The following is a 26,953-nucleotide window of genomic DNA, read 5'->3' as shown; positions in this document are numbered from 1 at the left end:
TTCAAAAGTTCACAGTCACCACACTCACATGAACCATATACACACAAGCTATACGCTAAGTACTACCTGAAAATTCCAAGTGTTTAAATGTTTACACCTTGCTTTAGACTGTCTTTATTTGACATATAACATGGATATCGTGTGGAAAAAAAGCTGTAGCATTAAAATTTAAGGATGCTGTGACTCTCCAAGTAATCTTTTAAAAAGTATAAATAAAATTCTTCCTTCAAAATAAACACTAAAAACACACATCCTGCAACTAAGCAATTTTATGTTAGTGAACTGGCACAATGAAACCATTTTATAATGAAACAACTTGATTATCTACCTAATTCTCTCTACATAAATATAACTTTATTATATGCTTATGAAGCAACCTTATCATGTGGTTATAAAAACTCATGAAAATATAAAAATAATGTAACATGAGGCACTGAAGAATACATCTAAACATTTAAAGTGACTTACAAAATAAAATACTGATCTTTACAAGTATACCTCATTATTTATATTTTTATTTTCAGAAAAAAACTTATAAATAGTTCACTTAAGTATATTTCTCACTAGTTAATCACAATTCACTTTACAGTTAATAGCCTATGTCCAAAAACAGTCCTTTTTCTGTATGATTTCATTTTCTTAAAAAGCAAAACATTTAATTTCAGTAGAAAAAAATTTACATATGAAATTTAAAGAGGCAATAATTTCAGCAAAAATGGAAATCAACCACCATATCTTTTCTTGAGTTCTTCAACAGAGTTATCATTCAATCCTGATTTGTCTATGTGATTGAATAATACATGTGCAACTGAAAAAGAAAAAAATTTCATTTTAATCTCCATTTTTAAAAAGTAAAGCAAAAATTAAATGGAATAATCAAGTCTGTTAAGTACTTTTTACATTTTAAAGCAATCATTAGGGTTATTTGTAAATTCTAATTCAGATATTTAAAGAGCCAACCTGAGGAACAGAAAATTAATACAGCAACCCAATGATGCTTCTTGCCAGAATATTTTGCTTTAGCAGTAAACAATTTTCCCTACATCCTTAATGACATGAACTTTGCAGATTAAACATAATTCATTCTGTACTACCTTAAAGATTTTTGCCCCATGTAATAAGTATACTTTTATTTACTTAATATTCCAATTAACTGTTTTTCAAACCTGAAAGCATTTTATTTTTAAATAAAATTTTGTATCACTACTATAAATAGAAAATTAGCAGTAATATCCACAAAAATCATGTTTGATGGGCAAGCTATATATTTTTAAAATATATAATAACATACATAACAATTTAAAGTTAAAAATAAGATTTCCTTATGAGTCATATAAAATCTTTATTTTTCATACCAGTGAACTGTCCACAGTTAACATTTTGGAAAACACTGCTATATAGTCCATACTATATCCCTCAACATTAAAACTAGCTAACAGTTGTTACTGATAACACTGATAATTAAAGACAACAATAACTACTACTTATTCAATATTTAGTTACATGCTAAGAACTACTTTAAATGCTTCCATGTTTAACCTAGCAGAGAGTGGTGATCCAACCAAAACAGTACTGTTGGTAGGCCAGTTTGGAGGACCAACTCACATTCTTTGAGTACACTTCAAGTAATCACATCATAGTGACAAGAAATCCATTCAGTCAAGCACTTATACTAAGGTTTTTATGTACTAAGCACTATTCTAATACCCTGAAACCTAGAGAACAAGGTAGATAAAGTCCCTGCTGTCATAGAGCTTTCATTCTATTAGGGACAGAGAAATAATGAACACTTAAAATACTGTCTGCTGTTGTAGTTCTGTCTTATGAAGAACATAAAGCCAGGTAAGATGACAGACGGTGATGAGGAAGAGGAGGCGGGCAGTTATTTTGAGTAGGCCTGTGAGGAAAGGTGACTCTGAAGTAGTGACTATGAGGTGGAAACTGAATGAAATGAAGAAGAGGCAGGGAAGGACAGTCTTGGCTGAGGGAAACGGTCAAGCACAAAGACCCTGAGGCCACAAGAAGTCTGGCAATTTGGTACATTAAAAAACACAGTCAGTGTGGTAGGCAGAATGACTTTAAACAGTGATAGAAAACAAAGTCAGAATAGTAATAACAAACTAATATCTCCAGGGAATTTCAGGGACTGTTTCTGATTAACTAAAGATTAAGCAGAGAATTCTTCTGGTTTAAGTTTATTAAGAATCTCTCTAAACTAGGTCCACTTCCTTAAATACAACATAAAGAGTATTTTCTTTACTGATTCAGACTCAACGTCACTGCTACAAACATAAAGAAGAAACAGAAAAGGAGCCCGAAGTGTCTTTAGTCCAGGAGGTGCATTCTAATGATTTTTCTCTTTCTAAAACTAGACTATAGCTTAAAACTCTAAGTACCATTGACCCTTGAACAACATGAGTTTGAACTGCACAGATCCACTTACAGATGGGTATTTTTCAGTAGTAAATACTATAGTACTACATGATCCAGAGTTGACCGAATTTGGATGAAGAACCTTGGATGCTGTGGACTGACTGTAAAATTGTATGTGGATTTTCAACCGTGTGGAGGGCTCATTCCCCTAACTCCCACACTGTTCAAGGGACAACTGTAATTGAAGTGTCTCCATAGTTGGATTTTACTTAAATTCTCTCTCTTGAAGTCGCCCAGTCGTGTCCGACTCTTGGCGACCCCATGGACTGTAGCCTACCAGGCTTCTCCATCCATGGGGTTTTTCAGGCAAGAGTACTGGAGTGGGTTGCCATTTCCTTCTCCAGGGGATCTTCCCAAACCAGGGATCGAACCCAGGTCTCCCGCATTGTAGGCAGACGCTTTAATCTCTGCGCCACCAGGGAAGCTTAAATTAGGGTTCCCCAAAACTGACACTTTATGCCAAAGACTGAGATGTAGAAATAAATAAGGGATATAATTCTTCAAGCTCATCACCTGCCTCTCTTTACCCTCTAACTTTACAAATCAGCCACACTGCACTCCTTTTAATTTTCTGAGTTCAATTTGCCCTCTCCTGCCTCAAAACCTCTACACATCTTCACTCCCTTCATCTGACTCCTGTAGTTTTTTGAGAATTCAGCTTAAATCAAACAAATTCAAAGATATTAGCCGAAAAAAATGGATGCGACCACCTATGCACCCACACCCCGCTGCATGCTCCTGTGGCAGGGACCCTGTACATGTTCCACCATGCCAGGAGCTCAACCATTACACTGATACTATATTTTCAAGTAGAAGAGTTCAGACCACCTTGGTTTAAATCCTGGGTCTGGCTTCTCAACTGTGGAACCTCAATCAAGTTCCTTACCATATATGCCTCAGTTTCCCCCTTTGTAAGAGCAAAATGATAATCATACCTACACCTCACAATGTTGTTTTCAGACTGAAAAATTTTACTTAATTTAACTGTAACTCAATTTAATTAAACTGCATGCATCTTGTACATAACTGACATTCAATAAATATTTTCTATCATTTGTTGAATAAAGGAACACACAAGAATAAAGAGTAAAGGAAAAGCTTTTTTTACAGAACTCACTTTTCTTCTCAGATTCTGACATAAACATCACTGCCATATCAAACCTTCTTAGTTCAGAAAGTCTTTGTAAGATTTCAAAGATGAGTGATGGCTTTTCTTTCCTGAAGTCCAAATAAAAAGCAAATGATCAATTAAAAGCAGCTCATTTAGTTCTGCTTACTAAAATAATATTTCTAATTATATATAAATAAAGTCTTCATTTATCTTTTGTTCCTGCACAGTTTATATTTTAAATACCCAAATGAAGAACTTATCAAGTCAACTGAAGAAACTAATATTCTTAAATGTGAGGCACAGAATAGACATTATTAATCTGCTATAATACTTGTCACTTCTATACTCCACCTTTCTCTAAAGAAATCTGTAAGTCCTTTTTTCTCCTAATCATTTCCCTTTTCATTGTTTGTACTTGTCATTTCTTTACACTACTGCAACAGCAAAATTTACAATATAGCTAATTTTGCAATATAAAAGGTAGCAGTATGATACCAAAAAAGATGAATTTCCCAAATCACTAAAAGTAGCTGAGCATTACAATAGGAAAGTATAACTAAATTTACTTACTCAATGTAAAAGTCATGCAGAATTTTAATGATTTGGTTGAATACATCTGGATCTAGATTTTTCTGAAACAACTTGGGATACAAGGATGGTTCAATTTGCTTGGGAAAAACATACGGAATTAGAAAATCATGGCAATATTCCCAATCACAAATTACTTATATAATAATTGCTAAGATCAACACAGTAAAGAATAACTACTATGCATAAGTATTTAATGAATAATAATGGGGAATCACACTGAAATTTAACTATGACAGAAAATTACAGGGACTGTAAGATAATCAATCGCTCTGCTCAATTCACAGAAAAATCTCATGGAGAGACGTATATCACCCAAGATAAACAGGAAACGAGAGCTCAAGGAGCAATAAAAAGAGTTTAAAAAATAGAACTACATGAGATAATATATTTTGAAATATTATATACTGCACAATTTCAAGAAATTATTACAGTAATTACACTTGAAAAAAGTGCTAAAAAATCCATTATTTGGTGAATTTCATATGATTTGACTCTTTTCCTTGAGCAAAGAAACAGAATTTAACACAGAACCTATTTCCAAAGGTTCCCTGGTTGCAAACACTTAAAATGGCCTGATCAGGATGATATATGTATTAGGCAAGGAATAAGAGCATTTTCTACAATCACACTGTGAAAAAAACATGAAAGGGAAAAGTCACTCAGAATACTGGAGTGTGTAGCCTTTCCCTTCTCCAGGGGATCTTCCCAACCCAGGGATCGAATCCAGGTCTCCCGCATTGCAGGCAGATTCTTTACCAGCTGAGCCTCCAGGGAAGCCCAACAATACTGGAGTGGGTAGCCTATCCCTTCTCCAGCGGATCTTCCCGACCCAGGAATCAAACTGGGGTCTCCTGCATTGCAGGCAGATTCTTGACCAACTGAGCTATCAGGGAAGCCCAGAATCATACCGTTCACAAAGCAAATACAATCCTATTATTATATAGTGACAAAAGAAGTTCTTTGACCTTTAACTTACAAGAGAACTACTAGCTTCCTACCTCTTACCTTCAAGTACTGATACAACATATCTGGAGAACTTTTCAGTTGTCTGAAATCAGATTCAAGCTGAAATGAGTTTGCAGGAATTGGAGGAAGAACAGTTCTGATAAACTGAGCAGGTGTTTGGTCTACCTCTATAGGAATCTTCTCACTGAAAGACTGACATACATCCTTTTTCACACTGACATGAGAGCTGAAATATTTCAGAGGCATCAAATAATCAGAAAAGAAACACAAATAGTCAAAGTTTATATACAGAAACATCAACAGAGATTCTAAAATTTCTGACTTTATTAAATAGTGTTATCTATATTCTGCCAGTAGTAAATTCTTTCAGCTGATAATATATGTATAATTTTGACAAGACATTATATTTCTACAAATTTTCGTGTGCTGACTATGTATTGCCTATTCTCATTAGCTGGGCTAACAGCCTTGCCACCTTTTGACAAACTATTTCCATACACTGCATTAGTAGTAGCAGTGTTAGTGCTCAGTCGTGTCTGACTCTTGACAAACCCACAGACTATATTCCGCCAGGCTCCTCTGACCTTGGAATTCTCCAGACAAGAACACTGGAGTGGGTTGCCATTCCCTTCTCCAGGGGATCTTCCCAACCCAGGGATCAAAACTGGGTCTCCACATTGCAGGCAGATTCTTTTCCAACTGAGCCACCAGGGAAACCCACACTGCATTATTATATCACATACACTCAAAATTCAACCTTTCACTCTGAATTATCTGAATTATCATAGTTTTAAGAAAGATTTCAAAAAGAAATGCTTCCTCCTTTAAAAAAAAAAGTCTGCCTACTTAAAAGTTTTCCCACAATCTATACTATCACTCTAAATAGAACTACTGGAATTCAAAGTTTAAAAAAAAAAAACGTTTTTAATAGGAATGTTGAGTAGCAATGCAAGAATATATAGTAAAATTTCAATACCCCAAAGTAAACTATTAATCTATGTCTTTTATATTCTCATGATTAAGAAAATGCATGACTTTTTTAAAAATTCTGAACAAAATTTAAAGAGCCTACAAATAATCATAAATATCAATGGCTAGAATAATGACAATGCCTAAATTCTACATTGTTTATGAAGCTTCCCTTCAAAAAATTAAAAATTTTTGCTGAATTACAAAGTGAAACATATTTACTTAAGTTCTAGAAAAGAAAATAGATGAAATCCATTTGTTCAAGGTACTTTTATCATTTCTAAATTCCTCACTATGGTAAAGGAATAACGATAATTCCTTCAGCAAAACCTCTCTTACATTTTAAGTAAAAAGAAAAAAAGAACAGAATCTAAAGTTGGATAGTTCAAACGATTATGGGGAAGAATACAACCAGAAGTCTTATCAGTACTATCAATTTTCCAGTGGAATTATTACCATTCAGATGATTATCAAATAAGAGTATTTCTACTTACTGAAGAGCTGAAGTATCACTGATTTCTTCTATCTTCAATACTTTGGCTTTTGGGACACCACTTGTGGGCAAAAGGTCATCTTGGCTTGAGTTCTTATTTGTCATGCCTGTGGTTGCTGTTACACTTGCCAGGTTAACAGGATTACACTCTGGAGTAGCCACAGTAGCAGTGCTATCTGGCACATCAACAGTCTGTATCAAATTACCAGTTTCTTCAATAATAACCTTCTTGAGTGGCTTCTAAAACAATTAAAATCAATTCTTTACATAAATATATGAAGGTTTCTTATTTTAAGGTCACAAATTAAAAGGTTGCAATGTTCTTTCAGCCAATATTTCAGCTGTAAGTAAATTCAATCTGGAGTCATACCTTCTGAGAATGCAAAGAACAAAAAGAGTCACGGCACCTACCGTATGCATGTCTAAATAGGGGAAAGAAGGTGCATGTAGAAATAATTAGAAGGCACTATAAAAGGTGAAGGCACAGGGTGCCCAAAGAACAGAGGAAGGAAGATAAAAATTGACATCAGGGAGCTTCACAGAAAAAGCACACAGGAATAGCAGTGTGATAGGATACAGCATGGCCAGCGGAAAGGTGAGATGTCCACCACGACTAGAGCAAGGGGAGGAGAGGTGAGACAAAGCCAGAAAGGCTGCTTAGAGACAGCTTACAAAGGGATTTGTGTACCATCTCAGGGAGTCTTGAGTTTATCCCAGAGGCAACAAAACCAAGAAAAAATATGGCCAAATGATATCAGTACTGTGGGCTAGCTGAAGGCAAGCAGAACAAGGTCAGGCAATAAATAGCATTCTGTATGAAAGAGACTAATATTTAAACATAACTGCATCTTCTACATATGTAGCAGCTGGATAAAACCAGCCCAGGATCAAAGATTTGTCAAATAATATTCACAAAGTTGGTAAGTACTTGACCATAATAATGGTTTCTAACTCATTAAAATAAATAGCATTCACTATTTATTTTAATCATAACAGATGTTAAACATTTTCAATTTCTTCCTCAGCTTACATGTAATACTTTAATTTTTTAAAAGACTTTCTTCAGTATATTGTTTTCATTCCAACTATACAACTGAATTTTAAATTAAAAAGTTGAAATATAAAAACATTTTATACTAAACTCAGTGTTAAAACCAGACATTACATTAGCATAACTAAGAAAAGACCTAATGGTAACAACTGAGTGTTACTAGATGAATACACATAAATAAAGAAGCTATTATAAATTTGTTAACAGAATTGTTAGCAGTTCTATCGTAAAGGATAGTCATGTTAATCTAAGGCCTCTGCTTTGCTGAGAACTATCAAAACCAGTAAGCTTTTTATCAAAATATTGACCAAGAATGGACATGTGTTAATGTTAAAAAAAATAGTGTTAAAGAACAGACTATAAAAAATAGACTACAACTACTGAATTATATTGACGCAGTCCCATTTAAAACCAAATCCTGGGGACTCCCCTGGCAGTCCAGTGGTTAAGACTGTGCACTTCCACTGCAGGGACACAGGTTCAATTCCTGGCCAGGGAGCGAACATCCCACATGTCACACCATGAGGCAAAAACCAAAAAACAAAACCCAAATCCTGTCAATGACAAGAGATGTGTAAACTGATCCAAGTTAATGCATTTCCTAACAGATGATCTGTTTAAGGGTAGACCAGTGGCTCCTGAGAGCTGCTCAATGTTATTGATGGCTGGGAGGGATGAGGGGATGATAGTATACTGGTAAAAGGAGAAAAACATAAAAGATACCACTATAGCTGAAAGATATAAGAAAACATAAAAGCATAAATTCATCTTTTTTTTTTTTTTGGCCACATCTCACGTCTTGTGGGATCTCAGTGCCCCAACCAGGGACTGAACCCCAGTGGTTGACAGTGAAATAGAGTCCTGACCACTGGACCACCAGGGAATTCCCGAATTCATCTCTTTTTAAATTAAGATTTAGAAACATAACATTTTCTTTAGCTCTAACTCATTTCCTATCTAGGAACTCCAGGCCCAGCAGGTCTACATTACTGCTCGCCTGCAGTCTCTCTAGAGAAGATATGCCAAAAGTAGTCAAACCTGTCAACCCTTAAGCCACAGAAGTCCACGGTTGAGCCTCTCGCTTGAATAAAGTAACCCCTTTCCTGACCACTTTCCTCAGTGTTCAGGTGGCCTCACACAAAGGACTGAAAAGGAAATTAACATCTGTTTCACCTGAAACTGCCTTAGCATTCCTGGACATCATTTTCTTTGATCTCAACTAACCTGTGAATTATTTTCAGCTTAAGCAGAAAAGGTCACATAGGGATCATACTTGCCTAAGATTTTAAAGCTTATGAAGTGGCCTGCCTGCCTGCTAAGTTGCTTCAGTCGTATCCAACTCTTTGCAACCCTATGAACCATAGCCTGCCAGGCTCCTCTGTCCATGGGATTCTCCAGGCAAGAATACTGGAGTGGGTTGCCATTTCCTTCTCCAGGGGATCTTCCTGATCCAGGAATCAAACCTGTGTCTCCTGAACTGGCAAGAGGGTTTTTTTTTTTTTTTTTACCACTAGTGCCACCTGGGAAGTCTTTATCAGGTGGGACTCGAATCAAACCAAAAGCATTATACCAAACTGCCATACTATTTTAAAATAATGCCCAGATTTTAAAACGGAGACCTATTACAAAAATAAAGAGCACATTTTCCCCTTCTTACTAAGATAATGATTTTGCTTGTGTTGGATCAGTTACAAAATAGTTAACCCCAGATCTTTCAATTCATGGAGGTGTTCTGTTTTGTGATCCAGCCACAAAAGATTCAAATTCATGTTGCATTTTCACAATTACTAACATAATTGATTTTTAACCTGAGGGAGAACAGAACTCAAGAGATTTATAAAAGCTGTTTAGGATACACTGGCCACAGAACATTCTTCCATACAGATATTTGATTTACCAAATGGCAGTGTTTTTATAATTATGGACAAGCAAAATCTGATAAAGGCTTATTTTTTTAAAACTTTGGAATTAATTTTTGTGACAAAATTTTACAGAGATGTAAAAGTATAAATCACATTGAATTAAACATTTAATCATCTTTACTGTAAAAAAAATAATAATAGGTAATAAATATGATGTGAGACAATGAATGTAATGTATAAAAGCAACTAGATTTATGCCTGGCACATGAAATATTATCTCAAAAAATTCAAGAATAAAGTCAAAATAAGAACCCAGGAAATGTATTAAAGAATTCCTCTGTTCCTTACTTGAAATAAGAACTTGGCAAAACACTTTGCCTCGCCTTTTTCCTTTGTAAAAGGAGGATAAAAATATCCTTTGACTTCACTGGAAAATTGGCATTTCTCTCAAAGCATCATCCATGCATTAACCGTTACTTCCAAGGGGCAGGGAGGGCATCATGATCAGTGAAGAGCACAGAGGGAGGTTTTTGGAGGCTGATACGTTTCAATTTTTTGACCCAGTTGGTGGTTTCACAGGTGTTCACTTTATCTTTTAAATTTTAATTTGTCCTGGGTACTTTTTTATATGTATTTTACCTTTCATAATTTCCATATATGATACTAACTAAACAGCAGAAATTACCATAGAGTCAAATTTATATGTATATATATAAATTCATATACACATATATATGAATTCCCAGGTGGCGCTAGTGGCAAAGAACCTGCCTGCCAACACAGGAGACATAAGAGATGCATGTTCAATCCCTGGGTCAGGAAGATCCCCTGGAGAAGGAAATGGCAAACCACTCCAGTATTCTTTCCTGGAAAATCCCATGGACAGAGAAGCCTGGCGGGCTACAGTCCATAGGGTCACAAAGAGTCAGACACGATTGAGAGACTAATACATATATATATAATAATACATGCCTTAAATAATTCAATTCAAAAAGTCCAACACAAGACAAATTGCCGAGTTTTATCATCTACTCTTTCTGTTCCAATACTGCAGGAAAAACTGGCTTTGTTAGACTTAACAAAAAACAGTATAGTATACTAAAAACAATATGCAGCATATATTCTTAAGAATAATTTTGCCTATACAGGTATACCTTAGAGATACTGCAGGTTCAGTTACAAACTACCACATAAAGTGAATATTGCAATAAAGCAAGTCACCTAAAGCTTTCGGTTTCTCAATGCATAACAAAAGTTATGTTTACACTATACCATACTCTTTTAAGTGTGAAATAGCAGCACGTCTTTAAAAAAACAACATATATAACTTAAAATTTTTTTATTGCAAAAAAAATGCTAACCATCATCTGAGCCTTCATCCTCGTAATCTTTAGGTAATAGCAACAAAGATCACTGATCACAGAGCACCATAATAAATATGATATTAACAAAAAAAGTTTGAAATATTGAGAGAATTACCAAAATGTGACACAAAGAAAGTAAAGAAAATACTATTGGGAAAATGGTGCCAACAGACTTGCACAGCAGAGGGTTGCCACAAATCTTCAATCTGTAAAAAATGCAGTATCTGCAAAGTGCAATAAAATGAGGTATGCCTGTACTAGATTTTTGCCAAAGTGTTCATTTTAGATCTAACCCTACAGAAGTTGCAAGACTATACTGTAATAAAATCCCAATCTCAAATAACAACAGTAAAAGAAATAAACAATATTTAATTACAAAGTGCACAACTGCTTCAGATCCCTTTTTAATCAGAAAATATGAAGAAATATTTAGTGTTAAATTAAAAGACACTTTAAAAAGTTACGCCAGAACTTAAAACAGTTCCATTTTCTCCAATTTTCTTATGCCAATACTCCTAAGAAGTATTTTTTTAAGATTCTAAAACTGGTTCTAGGAAGAGATCTCAACATATCTTTTGAGAGATCTACTAATTCAACAGCTTGTTTCAACTCAATTTATTACACTAGTGATATTTAATTAGCAAGGAGAAAAATTCAGGAAAGAGCTTTACTTACAGTTGATTCAAGATGAGGCAGATTATCAATGGGTTTTATCACATTTTGCCTTTGAGTAGAATCGAGAAAGACATCATCCCAGTGTCCTTTCTCAATTAGTTCCTTGAAAATAAATTTGTAATTATGACTATCAAAATATTCTCAAGTTAATCACACAACAAATAAAGGTATTTATGCTTTAGAAGATAGGACCATATTTTGGTGGAAAGAAGAACACTTACCTTTTTAATTTTGGAAAGTTCAGTTACTGCCTGTTTATTTCCAGGCTCCAAAAGTAAAACAGTTTCAAAATCTAAAACAAATTTTTAAGAAACATAATAAATTAGTGCAAATACCTTATGGAGTTCAAGAAATCATATATTTAGTTAGATAACCCCATACCCCTATCTCAAGAAGCTTTACTCAGATGCTAGGAAACTGGTGAGCAATAATAACAACTAATACTTATTGAGTGCTTTTCTCTTTGCTTTATATCAATTCTCAGGTAATCTTCACTACAACTCCACAGTGACCCAACTGAGGCCTGAGGGCTAGAGGTCATCTACTTATCAGAGCTCACACTGATAACAAATGACAGGGTAACCCACCAAATGTAAGAGAGAATCTAAGAGAATTCCAGGCCATGGAATATTATTCAGCCTTAAAAAGGAATCCAATTTTGATATATGCTACAATATGGATGAGTCTTGGAGACACACTAAGTGAAGTTAGCCAGAAATAAAAGGATAACTATTGTATGATTCTTTTTACTCATATGAGGTACCTAGAACAGTCAAATTCAGAGACAGAAAATAGAATGCTGGTTACCAGGAGCTGGAGAGAAGGGGGAATAGAGAATTACTGTCAAACAACAGAGTATTCAAAATGGAATGATGAAAAAGTTCTGGAGATATACAATGGTGATGGTTGCACAAAAGGTGAATGTACTCAATGCATTGAATTGCACACTTAAAAATGGTTTAAACAGTAAATTCTATGTTATGTATATTTTACCATGATAAAAAAAAATGCATGGGCTACAGCTGAAGGCAGACTTTAAACTGCCAGATTTAAATGAACATGTCACAAAACAAAGGCTGAAAATCAACTATGTAACTACCGATGCATCAAGAAGTTAGAAAACTGATAAATTAAGCCAAAAGATAGCTGAAGGAAATAAAGAGCAGAAATAAGTAAAATGGAAAATATACACAAGAGAAATAAGCTGGTTCTTCAAAATAACTAAGAATAAATACTAAAAAGACAGATTGTGAAAAAAATAAGAATAATCAGCAATCAAGGAAAAAAAGAAGACATCATTACAGATCTCATATTATCCTCTATCTCCTGGTTGTTGATTCCCCTCCTTTTCATTCTTGCGTTTTTTCTGCTTTATTCCTTCTCACCTATAATTCAAATTTTTCATTAATTTTAATTGACAACTGGCCAGACTGTACTGCTAATAGAAAATAACCAGGCCCACTATGGAAGCTGAATTTCTCTAAACTTGGAAACCTAAACTGTGAAACAAAATGTACTTCTCTAAGTTCCGTATCCTCAAACCATGGAAAGGCTATGAAAAATGTCTGCTACTATAACTTGGGAGTGTCAACAGGGAGAGTGAGTGCCAGTTGTTATAAAAATAGTCTTACCTTGTTTGGCCTCACTTAGCTTTCCCAAAAATGTTCTTGCAGTTCCTCTTCTGGCAAAAGCTTTAGAATATGAGCCATCTAACAAGATAGCTTGTGTGCAGTCTTTTTCAGCCTCTTCATACCTATTAAACATGATATAAATACTAAGTAGAAAAATGTAGCTTATAGAAAACTTCATGTAAACTGCTGCTGCTGCTGCTAAGTCGCTTCAGTCGTGTTCGACTCTGTGTGACCCCATAGACGGCAGCCCACCAGGCTCCCCCGTCCCCAGGATTCTCCAGGCCAGAATACTGGAGTGGGTTGCCATTTCCTTCTCCAGTGCATGAAAGGGAAAAGTGAAAGTGAAGTCGCTCAGTCGTGTCCGACTCTTAGCGACCCCATGGACCGTAGCCTACCAGGCTCCTCTGTCCATGGGATTTTCCAGGCAAGAGTACTGGAGTGGGGTGCCATTCCCTTCGCCATCATGTAAACTGAGTTTCTAATATAAAAAATATATATAATTTCAATTACCAATTCCCAAATCTCTGTTTAAGGGAAAAGACTAATTCCTAATTTTTTTATTCTCACCAGATTTTGGAATCCTCTGGCTGAGGAGGGAGAGGGTAACAGATTAAATGAAGTCAGAAATTAGTCTGGTGGAAGGATGGAATTAATGATGGTAAAATATGAATAAAGCAGACAAAAGAATACCACAGCATACCTCCCCTCCAACTCTCAACATGTACAGTAACTACATTAACAATAACTGGTATCAATTCTCCAAACTTCATTAAGATTTACCCATACTACACATTACCTAAGGAAAACAACACACTCAATACTTCAAATTCATTATGTATGTGAAAGAATATCATCCAATACTTTTTATAAATTCTACTCCGCCATGCAATTAGCAATCAATGCAGTCTGACTGGGTACTGCTTCATAACAAAAAAGTTAAGAAAAGCTAAAAAAAATAAAAATCTTGATATCCTCATATATTAAAATGATATTAATGAATTTTTATGAATTTACTTGGCATAATAATGGTATTGTGATTATGTATGAAGCATCCTTAAGGGATGAAATATCCTAATGTCCATGATTTGCTTTATAATAACTCAGGTGGGGAAAAAAGTAGAACCAAATAGGACATAAAAGGTATGGCTTGTGAAAACTAGATAATTTGGTACACAGAGTTTACTATGAAAAGTTTCATAATAAAATTTTTTTAAAAAAAAGAATCTTCTGTGATCACATTCTTCCCAAGACCTAAATGAATGCCATCCTACCTTCAAAATAAGACTTAATATGAACAAGATTAAACACCCCTGAATTCTTTTTCTTTTTTTCTGAATTCTTTAATTCACTTCTGAGCAAGAGAAAGATTATGTTTATGTGTGTTCATGTCCATGCCCCAACCAGTTTATTCTCTACATTACTATTACATCATTTTCCCATTCAAGATACTGCATGGTCTCCACACTCCTTAGGATGAAGTCGAGCTCCCCTTCAGAGCACAAAGTTGGGGGCTTGCTTGACTCTTCAGCCTTATCTCTGCCAGTACCCCTGTGTATCAGTCATCATATGAACCTCCTGCCCTTTCCAGAAGTTACCATGGAATTTTTGCTTCCTGTGTCTCTGAACCTGCACTGGGACACTAGACCTGTTTCTTCACCTTATTAATCATACCATCCCTTTACATCTTGGTTCGGTTCAAACTCTTGTTTGAGAAGTTGCTCTTTTCCCTGTTCTTCATCTAGTCTATACTACCTGACAGCACTCACTATTTAGTAGAGAAAATTTCAGATATTAACTATAAACCTAGAGGACACACTAAAGAGAATTTCCTGGAGGTCCAATGGTTAGGACTCAGCATTTTCATTGCTGAGGGTACAGGTTTGAACCCTGGTCAGGGAACTAAGACTCTGCAAGCTGGGCAGTGTGGCCAAAAAAAAATAAAGACATACTAGAAAGAGATGCAAGTGAGACTTAAAAAAAAAACAACTTGCTATGATATACTTGTGTGGTTATCAACTAAAGCAACAAAACACAATAAATTAGAGCCTTCATAAATGTAGATATAATCTCTCATCTATTAGAAGGTACTATTCTTGGCATTAATCAAACCTAAAAATGTAGGCCTTACAATTTTTAAATCATGTGCAATTCCTGAATAGCAAAATTCAAAATTTTCCTAAGTTAGTAAGAAATGCAATGACTTTTACTCGGTCTAATCAAAGCAATACATCTCTAGTGACTCTGTTAGTTTCAATGAAGTTAAATACAAATTAAAATTTTCTTCTATGATAGCCTGTGATCCTTCAAGAGATCTGAAAATCTGGATGGGAAAAATACTACCTCCTTACTACTATTAACTTTTAAAAGACATGTAGCTTTCAATTACAACTGCAGATAATAAACCACATTAGTAAAAACAGTACCTATGACTTTGTTGCCAATAAAAATCACAGATATTTTCATATCACACCACATTTGTCACAGATATCTTTGAGGTAGCACAACTACTTCAGAAATAACAGGGTAATTTAACCTGATGTTTGTTTGCATGTGATCATAGTACCTATTTGTAAATGATCCTATGACACAGCTGGCCAACTACCAGGCAACTCTGTCCCTAGCAGTCACTTAGACACCAAAGAGTGAAGCCGTTATGTTATGGAGTGTGTTGCCATTTCTTCCTCCAGGGGATCTTCCTGACCTAGAGATCAAAACCACGTCTCCTGCGTCTCCTCACACTGGCAGGCAGATTCATTACCACTGAGCCACCATTATCACACTGGTAATGTAATCATCTGTGCTGCTTTCTGGGCATTCCCTAGACACACTTACTGGTTGATCAATATGTAGAAGACGTGTCAATGAACATCCTCAAATTCTAGTGGCTTTATTCAAACTTTCACAATAATACGTCTTTAAAAATTTCTCAACTTTATTTTAGGTTTGGAAATTTTTTGTTCTTTTTATGTTTTTATTTTGTACTTGGATATAACCAATTAACAATGCTACAGTAGTTTCACGTGAACAGCAAAGGGACTCAGTCATACATATACATGTATCCCTTCTGCCCCAAAACCCCCTCCCATCCAGGCTGGCACATAACACTAAGGAGAGTTCCATGTGCTATACAATAGGTCTTCATTGGTTATCTATTTTAAATATGGTAGTGTGAACATGACCTTCCCAAACTCCCTAACTATCCCCTCCCCCTGGCAACAATAGATTCGTTTTCTAAATCTGTCTCTTTCTGTTTTGTAAGGAAGTTCATTTGTATCATTTCTTTTTAGATTCCACGTATAAGGGATGTCATTATCATATTTCTTCTTCTCTGTCTGACTTACTTCACTCAGTATGACACTCTCTATAACTTGCCTGTATTTTAAGTGCAGTTTCTCATTTTGTAGTGTGTTTATTTCTTTTTAATAATTTTATTTATTTATTTATATCTGTGCTGAGTCTCCACTGCTGCGTGGCTTTTCTCTAGTTGCGGTGAACGGGAGTTACTCTTGAGTTGCAGTGAGCTGGTTTCTCATTGCGGTGGCTTCTCTTTTTATGGAGCACAGGTTCTAGGGAGCAAATGGGCTTCAGTAGTTGTGGCTCCCAGGCTCTAGAGCACAGTCTCAATAGTTGTGGCACACAGGCTTAGTTGCAAGCAGCATGTGGTATCTTTTCGGATCAAGGAGTGAACCTATGTCTCCTGCATTGGCAGGCGGATTCTTCACCACTGAGCCACCAGGGAAGCCTCTGCAGCGTGCTAATCTTTAAAAGTATACATACCATTATATCACAAATTTTGATGAAGCACAAGCTGGAATCAAGATTGCAGGGAGAAATATCAATAACCTCAGATATGCAGATGACACCACTTTTTTGGCAGAAAGTGATGAGGAACCAAAACGCCTCTTGATGAAAGTGAAAGAGGAGAGGGAAAAGGCTGGCTTAAAACTCAACATTCAAAAAATGAAAGATCATGGCATCTGGTCCCATCACTTCATGGCAAATAGATGGGGAAACAATGGAAACAGTGACAGACTTTTATTTTCTTGGGCTCCAAAATCACTGCAGATGATGACTGCAGCCATGAAATTAAAAGACACTTGCTCCCTGGAAGAAAAGCTATGACCAACCTAGACAGCATAATAAAAAGCTGAGACTTTACTTTGCCAACAAAGGTCCATCTAGTCAAAGCTATGGTTTTTCCAGGAATCATGTACGGATGTGCGAGTTGGACCATAGACAGGGCTGAGCCCTGAAGAACTGATGCTTTTGAACTGTGGTGTTGGGGAAGACTCTTGAGAGTCCCTTGGACTGCAAGGAGATCAAACCAGTCAATCTTCAAGGAAATTGGTGGTGGTTTAGTCACTAAGTCGTGTCCGACTCTTGCGACCCCATTGACTGTAGCCTGCCAGGCTCCTCTATAAATGGGATTCTCCAGGCAAGAATGCTGGAGTGGGTTGCCATTTCCTTTTCCAGGGAATCTTATTGACCCAGGAATCGAACCCTGCTCTTCTGCAATGACAGGTAGATTCTTTACCGACTGAGCTATCAGGGAAGCTCTTAAAGGAAATTGTCCTGAATATTCACTGGAAGAACTGATGCTGAAGCTGAAGCTCTAATACTTTGGCCACCTGATGCAAAGAACTGACTCACTGGAAAAGACCTTGATGCTAGGAAGACTGAAGACAGGAGAAGGGGACAACAGAGGATAAGATGGTTGAATGGGATCACCAGCTCGATGGACATGAGTTTGAGCTAGCTCCAGGAGTTGGTGATGGACAGGGAAGCCTGGCGTGCTGCAGTCCATGGGGTTGCAGAGTCGGACACAACTGAGTGAGTGAACTGAACCAACATCACAAATTTTAATATTTTTAAAACTCTTATTTCAATATAGTTGGTTTCCTTTGCAATCCTAAATGTATAACTACACACTTAAATATTATCTTGAGAAAGGTGCACCATGCAGCCAAAGCGGTCTGTGGCACCAAAAAGTTTAGAATCTCTACTTATAACATTTACAGGAATCTTTAATTCTATAACTAGTGTGCAGTATTACAACAAAGACACAGTTTCTACCATCAGATATATTATTCTGCTGATTGTCCAACAGGGAGCCCTTGAGTGCATCCAGAAATATGTGGTTAGTATCACAGGACCAAGTTTTAGTTCTGTATATAATCAATCAGCAGTTTCAACAACAGCAATTCTCTTTTGTTATATATGCATACGCTTCCAGATAAGATTTTGCCCAAAGGGTTCTGAGATTAAAAATAACTTTTAAATCACTAATTCAGAATGGTATAAAGAAATCAAAGAAGTGTTAAACTGTGTAATGCCAGACCATTAAAACTGAGTAAGTACTTTAGTGCTAGTGGCATAGTGGTAAAGAATCCATCTGCTAAATACAAGAGATGCAGGTTTGATCCCTGGGTCAGAAAGTTCCCTGGAGAAGAAATGGCAACCCACTCCAGGATTCTTGCCTGGAAAATCCTGTGAACAGAGGAGCCTGGCAGGCTACAGTCCATGGGGTTGCAATAGTCAGACACGACTAAGCAACTAAACAACAGCAACATTTACTGAATATGTACTATGACACACACACCCTCTGTCATTTAATGCTTAAGAGTTAAATTTAAATTTATTATTTAGATAATATACCATTTTATGGTAAATTTCATTTTCACCCTGCAAAGAATTAAAAGTAACCAATACTTACTTCTGAATCTTCAGATAGGCCATTGCTCTGTTAGCTGGAAGAAGGGCATTAGCGCCATCTGCTGCAATCCCTCGAGTATAGCATTCAATTGCTCTTTCATATTTCCCCTCTTTGAAAAATGCATTTCCCTATCATTTTGGAAAGAAGTATGGGGAAGAATTTTAAAAAAAAAATTAGTAGAATTCAATCTTTAGCAGCACTTCTAATATACCAATCATTATTATATCAGTAATTAAACTATTTTTTAATTGCTAAAAATCCATGAGATGTTTTAGAATTTGTTAGTTTAGGTTGTTTTTTATAATGGTGTTCTTCTCTTTTTAGCACTAAAAAAAAAAGTACGCTACTATATTACCTTGCAGCACTAACCTTTATTTTACCAATTAAAGACTAGATGAAATTTAAATGAACAACACATTTTAATAAATACAGTACCCTTTAATTATATTAGCATCTGTGCAGGGAATTCCCTGTGGTCCAGTTGTTAGGACTGCTGAGGGCACTAGTTTGATTCCTGGTTGGGAAATTAAGATCCCCCAAGCTGCGAGGCACAATCAAAAAAAAATAGAATCTGTACAAAAGAATTTCAGAATACAAATAATTTTTGTGAAAGAACCAAGTACCAGACTGTACAGCCACCCTTCAGTAACATTAATATGTCTAAACAGAGGATAAATCAAATTGTATTGGAAGGTGTACTAGATTTCATTTTAACATTTATTTATAATCAGAGTCAGATATATCACAATCAATAATCATTCCATAAATATTTATTAGGAATCCTCTATGAGTCCATGAAAGCCTATAATATGTTAAATTAAATCTAAATAAATTTTGACCAGAAATAGTTCATTGTGTGACATCCCTGGCAGTCCAGTGGTTAAGATGCCATACTTTCACTGCTGGGGGAGTGGGTTCAATTCCTGGTCAGGGAATCAAAATTTCATGTGCCCCGTGGTAAGGCCAAAAAGGAAAAAAAAAAAAACAGTTCAGTGTGATTTAATGAAAAATAAGTAAGAATCAGTTTTACTTCTTTTTTTAATAATTGTATTTATTTATTTCTAGCTGTGCTGGGTCTTCATTGCTGCTCTTGGTCTTTCTCTGGTTGCAACGAGTGGTGGGCTACTCTTCATTGCAACGGTTGGGCTTCTCACTGCGGTGGCTTCTCTTGAGAAGCATGGGCTCTAGAACACACAGACTTCAGTAGTTGAGGTTCCTGGGCTCTAGAGCACAGGCTCAGTCATTGCGGTACTGGGCTTAGTTGCCACATGGCATGTGGGATCTTCTCAGACTAGGGATCGAATGCGTGTCTCCTGTACTGGCAGGTGGATTCTTTACCACTGAGCCACCAGGGAAGCACTGTGATTTATTTCTATGTTAACTTTACAACCATCTATATGTAAATATATGTCAAAATGCTCAAAAATAATTTGCTTCCTAAACTTATATATAATACTTTTTTACAATTATGTATTAAGTCATCAATAACTCAGTTTTAATTAGTAGGCTCCAGAAGTTTTAGTATATTTAATTTTCAGTTTCTACTGAAGAAGAATTTTAATATAATATTAGGAAAGACAGAAACTTAACTGATACACAAAAAACTTAAGAGTAAACTCAGGAAAACATATACATGTTAGAATCCTGGATTACCCGATCTTTCTCTGAAATAGCCTGTTGTTTCTTCTGTTGCTCTTCAATTTGTTTTTTCTCTCCTTCATCTGACTTAACCATTGTATCAGTTGCCTCTGGATATGAGTTTTTTTTGGAAGTTAAAGCCTAGGAGACATAGCAGTCAGCTAAATAAAACAAGTAATGGAAGATGCGTACATGTTTGACTTGAAAATAACAAACTGTTCATATCAGAATTCCTGCCACATTTCAAATAATTAAAATATTTACTCCAATTCAAAATCTTTTCATGAACAAAAATAAAAAGCAAATAAATTTAATGTGCATCTTATTCCAATTAAAGTAATATTCACTAAAGAGCTGTTCATTTATTTATTCCACAAAGATTTTTTTTGTTTACACTGTTCTAGGAATAATTTTTTAAAATAAAGAAGGTAATTGAGACCACATCACCAAATTTCTCAAATTTCCTATTCATAGTCATTATCTGACCTAGGATAAAACACAAAAATATACAATACAGTTCACAATTAGAGTCAAGTTGATGTATTTACCAACAGATTTTATATGCAATATGTAATGGCAATATTTAAAGGCCGACTTTCCTCAATCACTGCTACTTTCAACAGATGGCAAAATAATTATAGATGATGCAAAAGTAAAGTGAAAGGAATACATAACTGTTAAGTATAATTTGACAACAAATTTTACAGTTAAGTAATATCTATTCCTTACTTTCAAAAATTTATTATTTTCCCTATATAAACCATAAAGATAGAGCAACTTTAAGACTACAAAAATCAAAGAAATATGTGAAAGTTTAGTATAAAAACAAAGCACAAGCCAAGTTAGAAAAATTAGTGGGATAAAGAAAAATAATTCTGTCATCTGGATAAAATAAAGGAGCAGTAGTTCTAAATATCTCAGATAGCTTTTTAAGGTAATAATTAAGAATCTTTAAATACCATTATACCACCTCTAGCTTACAATGTGTTTAGTTAAAAAAAAAAACTCTAGTACAAAGAATTAAAATCAGAAAAATGTCTATATTACATAGTACAAGTCTATACAAAAACATTTACTTTGTCAAATAAAGGTAATAAGTAACACACTTAATTTAAATAACTACAGTTTACCTGATTAATTTTCCTGAGTTCATTTGTAGCTTCAAAGTTATTTGGTTCCAGTTCTAATACTTTTTCATAATCTGAGTAAAACAGAAGATGTAGAATATTTAAAAGATATATGGTACCTATGGCTGATTCACATTGAGGTTTGACAGAAAACAACAAAATTCTGTAAAGCAATTATCCTTCAATTTAAAAATATATTAATTTTTAAAAAAAAGATATATGGGACTTTCCTGGTGGTACAGTGGATAAGAATCTGCCTGCCAATGCAGGGGACACGCGTTCAATCCCTGGTCCAGGAAGATTCCACATGTCTCAGAGCAACTAAGCCTGTGCACCACAGCTATTGCACCTGTGCTCTAGAGCCCAGAAGTCACAAGGACTGAGCCCGAGAACCACAACTACTGAAACCCACAAACCCTGGAGCCTGGGCTCCACGACAAGAAAAGTTCCAGTGAGAAGCGCGCCCACTAGTCCCAACTACAGAAAGCCTGTGCACAGCAACAGAGACTCAGTGTAACCAACAGCAAATAATCAAAAAATGATATATGGTATTCAAAAACCTGTATAAAATAGCAGTCATCTGCTTACAGGGGACAAAACTACCCTATAGCAAAATTAAGAGGAACTCAGAAATACTGACATTATTCCAGGGGATTTCCTCCATTCTCCCAGGACAGATAAAACCCTGAATCCTTGTGTCAAATCACCTCCTTCGTCGAGCCTCAGGAAGAACACTTGCTATCATAAGTTATATCTCATAAAACCAAGAAGGAGCACGAATTTTCAGACATAAATGTCATTCCGATTTTCTGATTTATACTACACAAGCCTATTTTATGAAATAATAAAAGGATTAAAATTTTAAAATAAATAAAAATGTGTTAAGTTCATGCATTACCTCTAGCCTCACAAAAGCCAACAAGATGTTTTAATCTGTCTCACATAAGAAACTGAAAATCAGAGAAGATACATAACTTTCCCCTGGTAACACAGTGAACACATGGTTGAATGAGAATATGAACCAAAGTTTAATTAGTGGCAAATAACATGGTCTTTTCCCAAAATAGCAAAATACATTTTAAATTGCAATAACCAGTTTTATTCAATATAGAAAGATCTCTGAAGATAGTAACTGTGATTATCTAGTATTCTTTGTATGCTGCTGCTGCTGCTGCTAAGTCACTTCAGTCGTGTCCAACTCGGTGTGACCCCACAGATGGCAGCCCACCAGGCTCCCCCGTCCCTGGGGTTCTCCAGGCAAGAACACTGGAGTGGGTTGCGATTTCCTTCTCCGATGCATGAAAGTGAAAAGTGAAAGTGAAGTCGCTCAGTATTCTTTGTATAGAATCAGTTAAACTATTAAATAACTTTTTAGATAATGATGACCTGGAAAACATTAATACCTTTTTTGGCATCCTCTAATTTTTGCAAAGCAAATCGAGCGGCACCTCGTCTTACATAAGCCTTTGTATAACTTCTATTCAAGGCAATTGCTAAATTGCAATCAGACTCGGCAACAGCAAATCTGCAATTTACAAAAAAAATAAAGTGAAGTTAATAAAAATCACCTGTTAAAAACTTCAAAAAATTTGTTTCTGAAATCTCTGAAAAGAGGATTTACTTCCTATTTGAAGGCATGTTTCTCTTTTTTTTTTTCTATTTTCTTTTTAATTTTTATTATAGTAGATTTATAGTATTGTGTTAGTTTTAGTCATACAACAAAGTGAATCAGTTATACATATATGTATACGTGTGTGTGTGTGTATACGTATTTATCCCCACTCTTTTTTAGATTCTTTTCCCACAGAGCCCATTACAGAGTACTATGCAGAGTTCCCTGTGCTACCATCTCCTTTTAGTTAAGCCCACTAAAATCAGTAATTTCTGATGTAAGCGGTTTCTTTAAAGCAAAGAAAAGAATGCCCACTATCACTGCTTTTTCTCAGTACTCTACTAGAGATCCTGACCAATGGAGTTCCATAAGAAAGAAACAGAACTAAAAAGACTGGAAAGGAAGGAATAAAACTGACATTCTCAGATGATATAATGGTCTAACAAGAAAATTAAAAACAATCTAGACAGACTGTTAGAAATAATGAAAGTTAAGCAAGGTGGCTACTCTACTAGATATCAACAACAAAAAACTAATAAATCTAACAAAAGAGGTACAAGATCCAGATGCAGAAAATTACAAGGTTGTTTTCAAAGACATGAAAGATAAGTACAACAATTTCACATTCATCTATAAGACCCAAAAATACAACAATATAATTCTCTCCAAACTGATCTGTAACTCCAAAAATTTTTCAAGGAATTGGACAGGATGATTCTAAAATTTATACTGATTAGTAAAAGTCCAAGAATACCCAACATTCCTAAAGAATAATAAGGCCCTATACCAAATACTAAGATTTATTATAATGCTATAAAAATTAAAGATAGTATGGAATGGCTATAGTAATGGGCAACAGATCAATGAAGAGAATAAAGAAATGAGAAACAGATCCATGCAAATTTGACATATGACAATGATAGAATTGTAGATCCATGGGGAAACCATGGATATTCAATAAATAGGGCTGAAACAATTGGGATATGAAACTGGAATTACACCTTCAGCATACACAAGGAGACTTAAGCGTGAAAAGTAAAACATAACTTTTAGGAGAAAATAGAGGAGATTGTTATGAGCTCAAAGAAGAGGACTATTTTCACAAACCATACTTTTCAAAGTGCCAACATTTTATAAAAATTAATAAATGAAACACATTAAAATAAGAATTTCTGTTCACTACGACACCATTTTAAAAAGGAAGATCAGCTACAAACTGAGAGAAGATAATTATTATAAACACTAAAGAATTAGTATCCCCAAAAAAAGAATGCTTAAAAATCAACAGAAAAACAGCCTAACAGAAAAAAGTACCAAAGATAAAACAAACATATCACAGGAAAATAAAAAAGATAAGTGGTGAATAGACATATAAGATGTTCAACCACATGAGAAATTGGGGAAATGCAAATTAAGGCCACAATGAATTACTACTTTACACCCCCTAGACTGAAAATAATTCAGAAGCCTCATTATACCAGCGTTGGTAAGGATATGTAACATGTATTCTTATACACTGCTAATGGGAATGTAAGCATGTACAACTATCATTGTAACAACTGGTCACCATCATTAAAAGTTGAACATGTGCACATCCTAAGACCTAGCACTAAGAAACATGTACAGAAGTGCTCACAGTATGACTGTTGTTAAATAAGAAAGGGAAGGAGGGTGGAAGACAGGAAAAGAAAGGAGAAGACAAGGAAGGTGAGGAATAAAGGAACCAACCAGCAATCCAGCAATTAGAGAATGGATACATAATGGTCTATTCCTAAAAAGGAACTGCCTATGCATTTAACTGCCTATGCATTTAATGGAGAAGGCAATGGCACCCCACTCCAGTACTCTTGCCTGGAAAATCCCATGGATGGAGGAGCCTGGTAGGCTACAGTCCATGGGGTCGCTAAGAGTAGGACACGACTGAGCGACTTCACTTTCACTTTTCCCTTTCATGCACTGGAGAAGGAAATGGCAACCCACTCCAGTATTCTTGCCTGGAGAATCCCAGGGATGGGGGAGCCTGGTGGGCTGCCGTCTATGGGGTCGCACCGAGTCGGACACGACTGAAGCGACTTAGCAGTAGCAGCAGCATGCATTTAACAGTGAAAATGAGAGATCTACAGCTATTGATATATGCAAAACATGAACAAATCTTATGAGGTGAATTGAAATATGAAATATAGTATTCAAAGAAATAGATAAGCCACAGAAAACTATATCCAACGATATACTTTTAAAGGTCAAAAATAAGCAATGTTATACAATGTATTAGAGATATACACATATATAATGAATTTTTTTTAATCCAAAGAATGATACACAACTCAAGATAGTGGTTAACTGGGAGGGACAAGGGTCAGGATATGGAAGAGAATATCAAAGGTAGCTTTGAAAAATAATGTTCTGATTCTTAAGCTGGGTAGCATGTTCATGCAGATTTATTTAAAATTATTCTTCATCATTTACACATACTGTAGATATCAAATATTATAAAAGGTAAATATCCCCTAATTTGTCAGGATAGTAACAACATAAGTTTCAAACATTTTAAAATATGCTATTAAAAATAGTAAAAACTCAAGACACCAATATAATTCATATTTCCAAATAGTAATTAAAACAGTAAGAACATCCTCTTTGACAGTATTTGGTTTTTGAAAAATTTTTATGCTAGGTCATTTCTCTGCTTAGGATTAAGACCATATACACTTGTGTTCTTCAACATTAAGTATGTATTTTAAGGGTCAGTATGACTTAAATGTTGGAACATATTTTAAGCTTACCATAATAAAAGTTCTTTGTATTAAATAGTAAATACATAATTTTTCAAAATAATGAAGGAAAATTAATTTATAAAGAATTTTTACCCAGCTAACTTTTTTTCTTCTGTAAATTAGGAAAAGGGCATCTTACTCAACTTTTGTAGGAGGAACACCTCAATAAAGTGAGCTACAAGGAGCATGGTTTGAGCATCTGAATGTTTAAAATGGCTTAAGTTAAAGAATTTAGTAAGAGGGAGTGAATAAGAATTTATAGTTGAAAAGAAATGGAAAATTTTCTCAAGCATTCCCACACATTTCATTAAGAAAGATTAAAAAAAAAAGAAAACAGTCTCCATATGCACATAAAATATTCACATACATTATAGAAACTCCTTACTTTTTCAGTCTGAAGTAAGCTGATGCTCTGTTTGTTGGCAATACCGGATTATAAGGATCAGCATCCATGCCTTTGGTGTAGCACTCAATTGCTTCATCATATTTTCCTTGTTTGAAGTATTTATTGCCCTGTAAAAGCATACAAGTCAGATGTACACTGATGCAGAATTCCAGAGCTACTTTCTTTCATTATTCATCTCTTCCTATCTCATTAGCCATGTAATCAAGGCTAATGGTCATAGTTTGGGCCCAATCCAAGAGCCCTGGCAGACAAATGAGTAAAATACCTAGCATTAAATACTTTTTATTCACAATAACCCACAGAAATGCAACAAAAGAAAGGCATCAAAATAAATTTCAATCTGAAAAGAGTGCCACCTCTTTAAAAAGCAATATAGCCAGTTTAACAATAAAGAGACACTTCTCAGGGAGATATCATATGTTCCAAAATGCAACCAAAGATGGTCTGTGATATAGAGTAGTAGGATACAATATCCAAGTCAAGAATCAGATGCTGATCTGATTAGTACTTCAGTCTACTACTTAGAGCCCTGGAACA

At 35.3% G+C, this 26,953-nt stretch overlaps 1 protein-coding gene across 6 annotated transcripts in view; it reads right to left on the bottom strand.

The window, feature by feature from the left end:
• Positions 1-497: 497 nt before the first annotated feature.
• Positions 498-26,953, bottom strand: part of RPAP3 (RNA polymerase II associated protein 3) — a 33,864-nt gene continuing 7,408 nt past the window's right edge. For all 6 annotated transcript variants that reach the window (XM_081589134.1, XM_081589138.1, XM_081589137.1 and 3 more), the window contains 13 exons: positions 26,396-26,523; positions 23,028-23,149; positions 21,628-21,698; positions 20,513-20,638; positions 18,860-18,987; positions 13,147-13,268; positions 11,737-11,807; positions 11,516-11,617; positions 6,565-6,803; positions 5,141-5,327; positions 4,115-4,212; positions 3,551-3,651; positions 498-808 (listed from right to left, as the gene is read on the bottom strand). In XM_081589134.1, coding sequence (XP_081445260.1) covers positions 723-808; positions 3,551-3,651; positions 4,115-4,212; positions 5,141-5,327; positions 6,565-6,803; positions 11,516-11,617; positions 11,737-11,807; positions 13,147-13,268; positions 18,860-18,987; positions 20,513-20,638; positions 21,628-21,698; positions 23,028-23,149; positions 26,396-26,523 — 1,581 coding nt within the window. In that variant the 3' untranslated portion in view covers positions 498-722. The remainder of the gene's footprint in view (positions 809-3,550; positions 3,652-4,114; positions 4,213-5,140; positions 5,328-6,564; positions 6,804-11,515; positions 11,618-11,736; positions 11,808-13,146; positions 13,269-18,859; positions 18,988-20,512; positions 20,639-21,627; positions 21,699-23,027; positions 23,150-26,395; positions 26,524-26,953) is intronic.

Source organism: Giraffa tippelskirchi, chromosome 4 (genome assembly GCF_054371585.1).
Source record: "Giraffa tippelskirchi isolate mGirTip1 chromosome 4, T2T-mGirTip1v1.2.pri, whole genome shotgun sequence".
Lineage (NCBI taxonomy): Eukaryota > Metazoa > Chordata > Mammalia > Artiodactyla > Giraffidae > Giraffa > Giraffa tippelskirchi.
The sequence above is the reverse complement of the archived record's forward strand: the minus strand, read 5'-3'. Positions and strand labels throughout refer to the sequence as shown.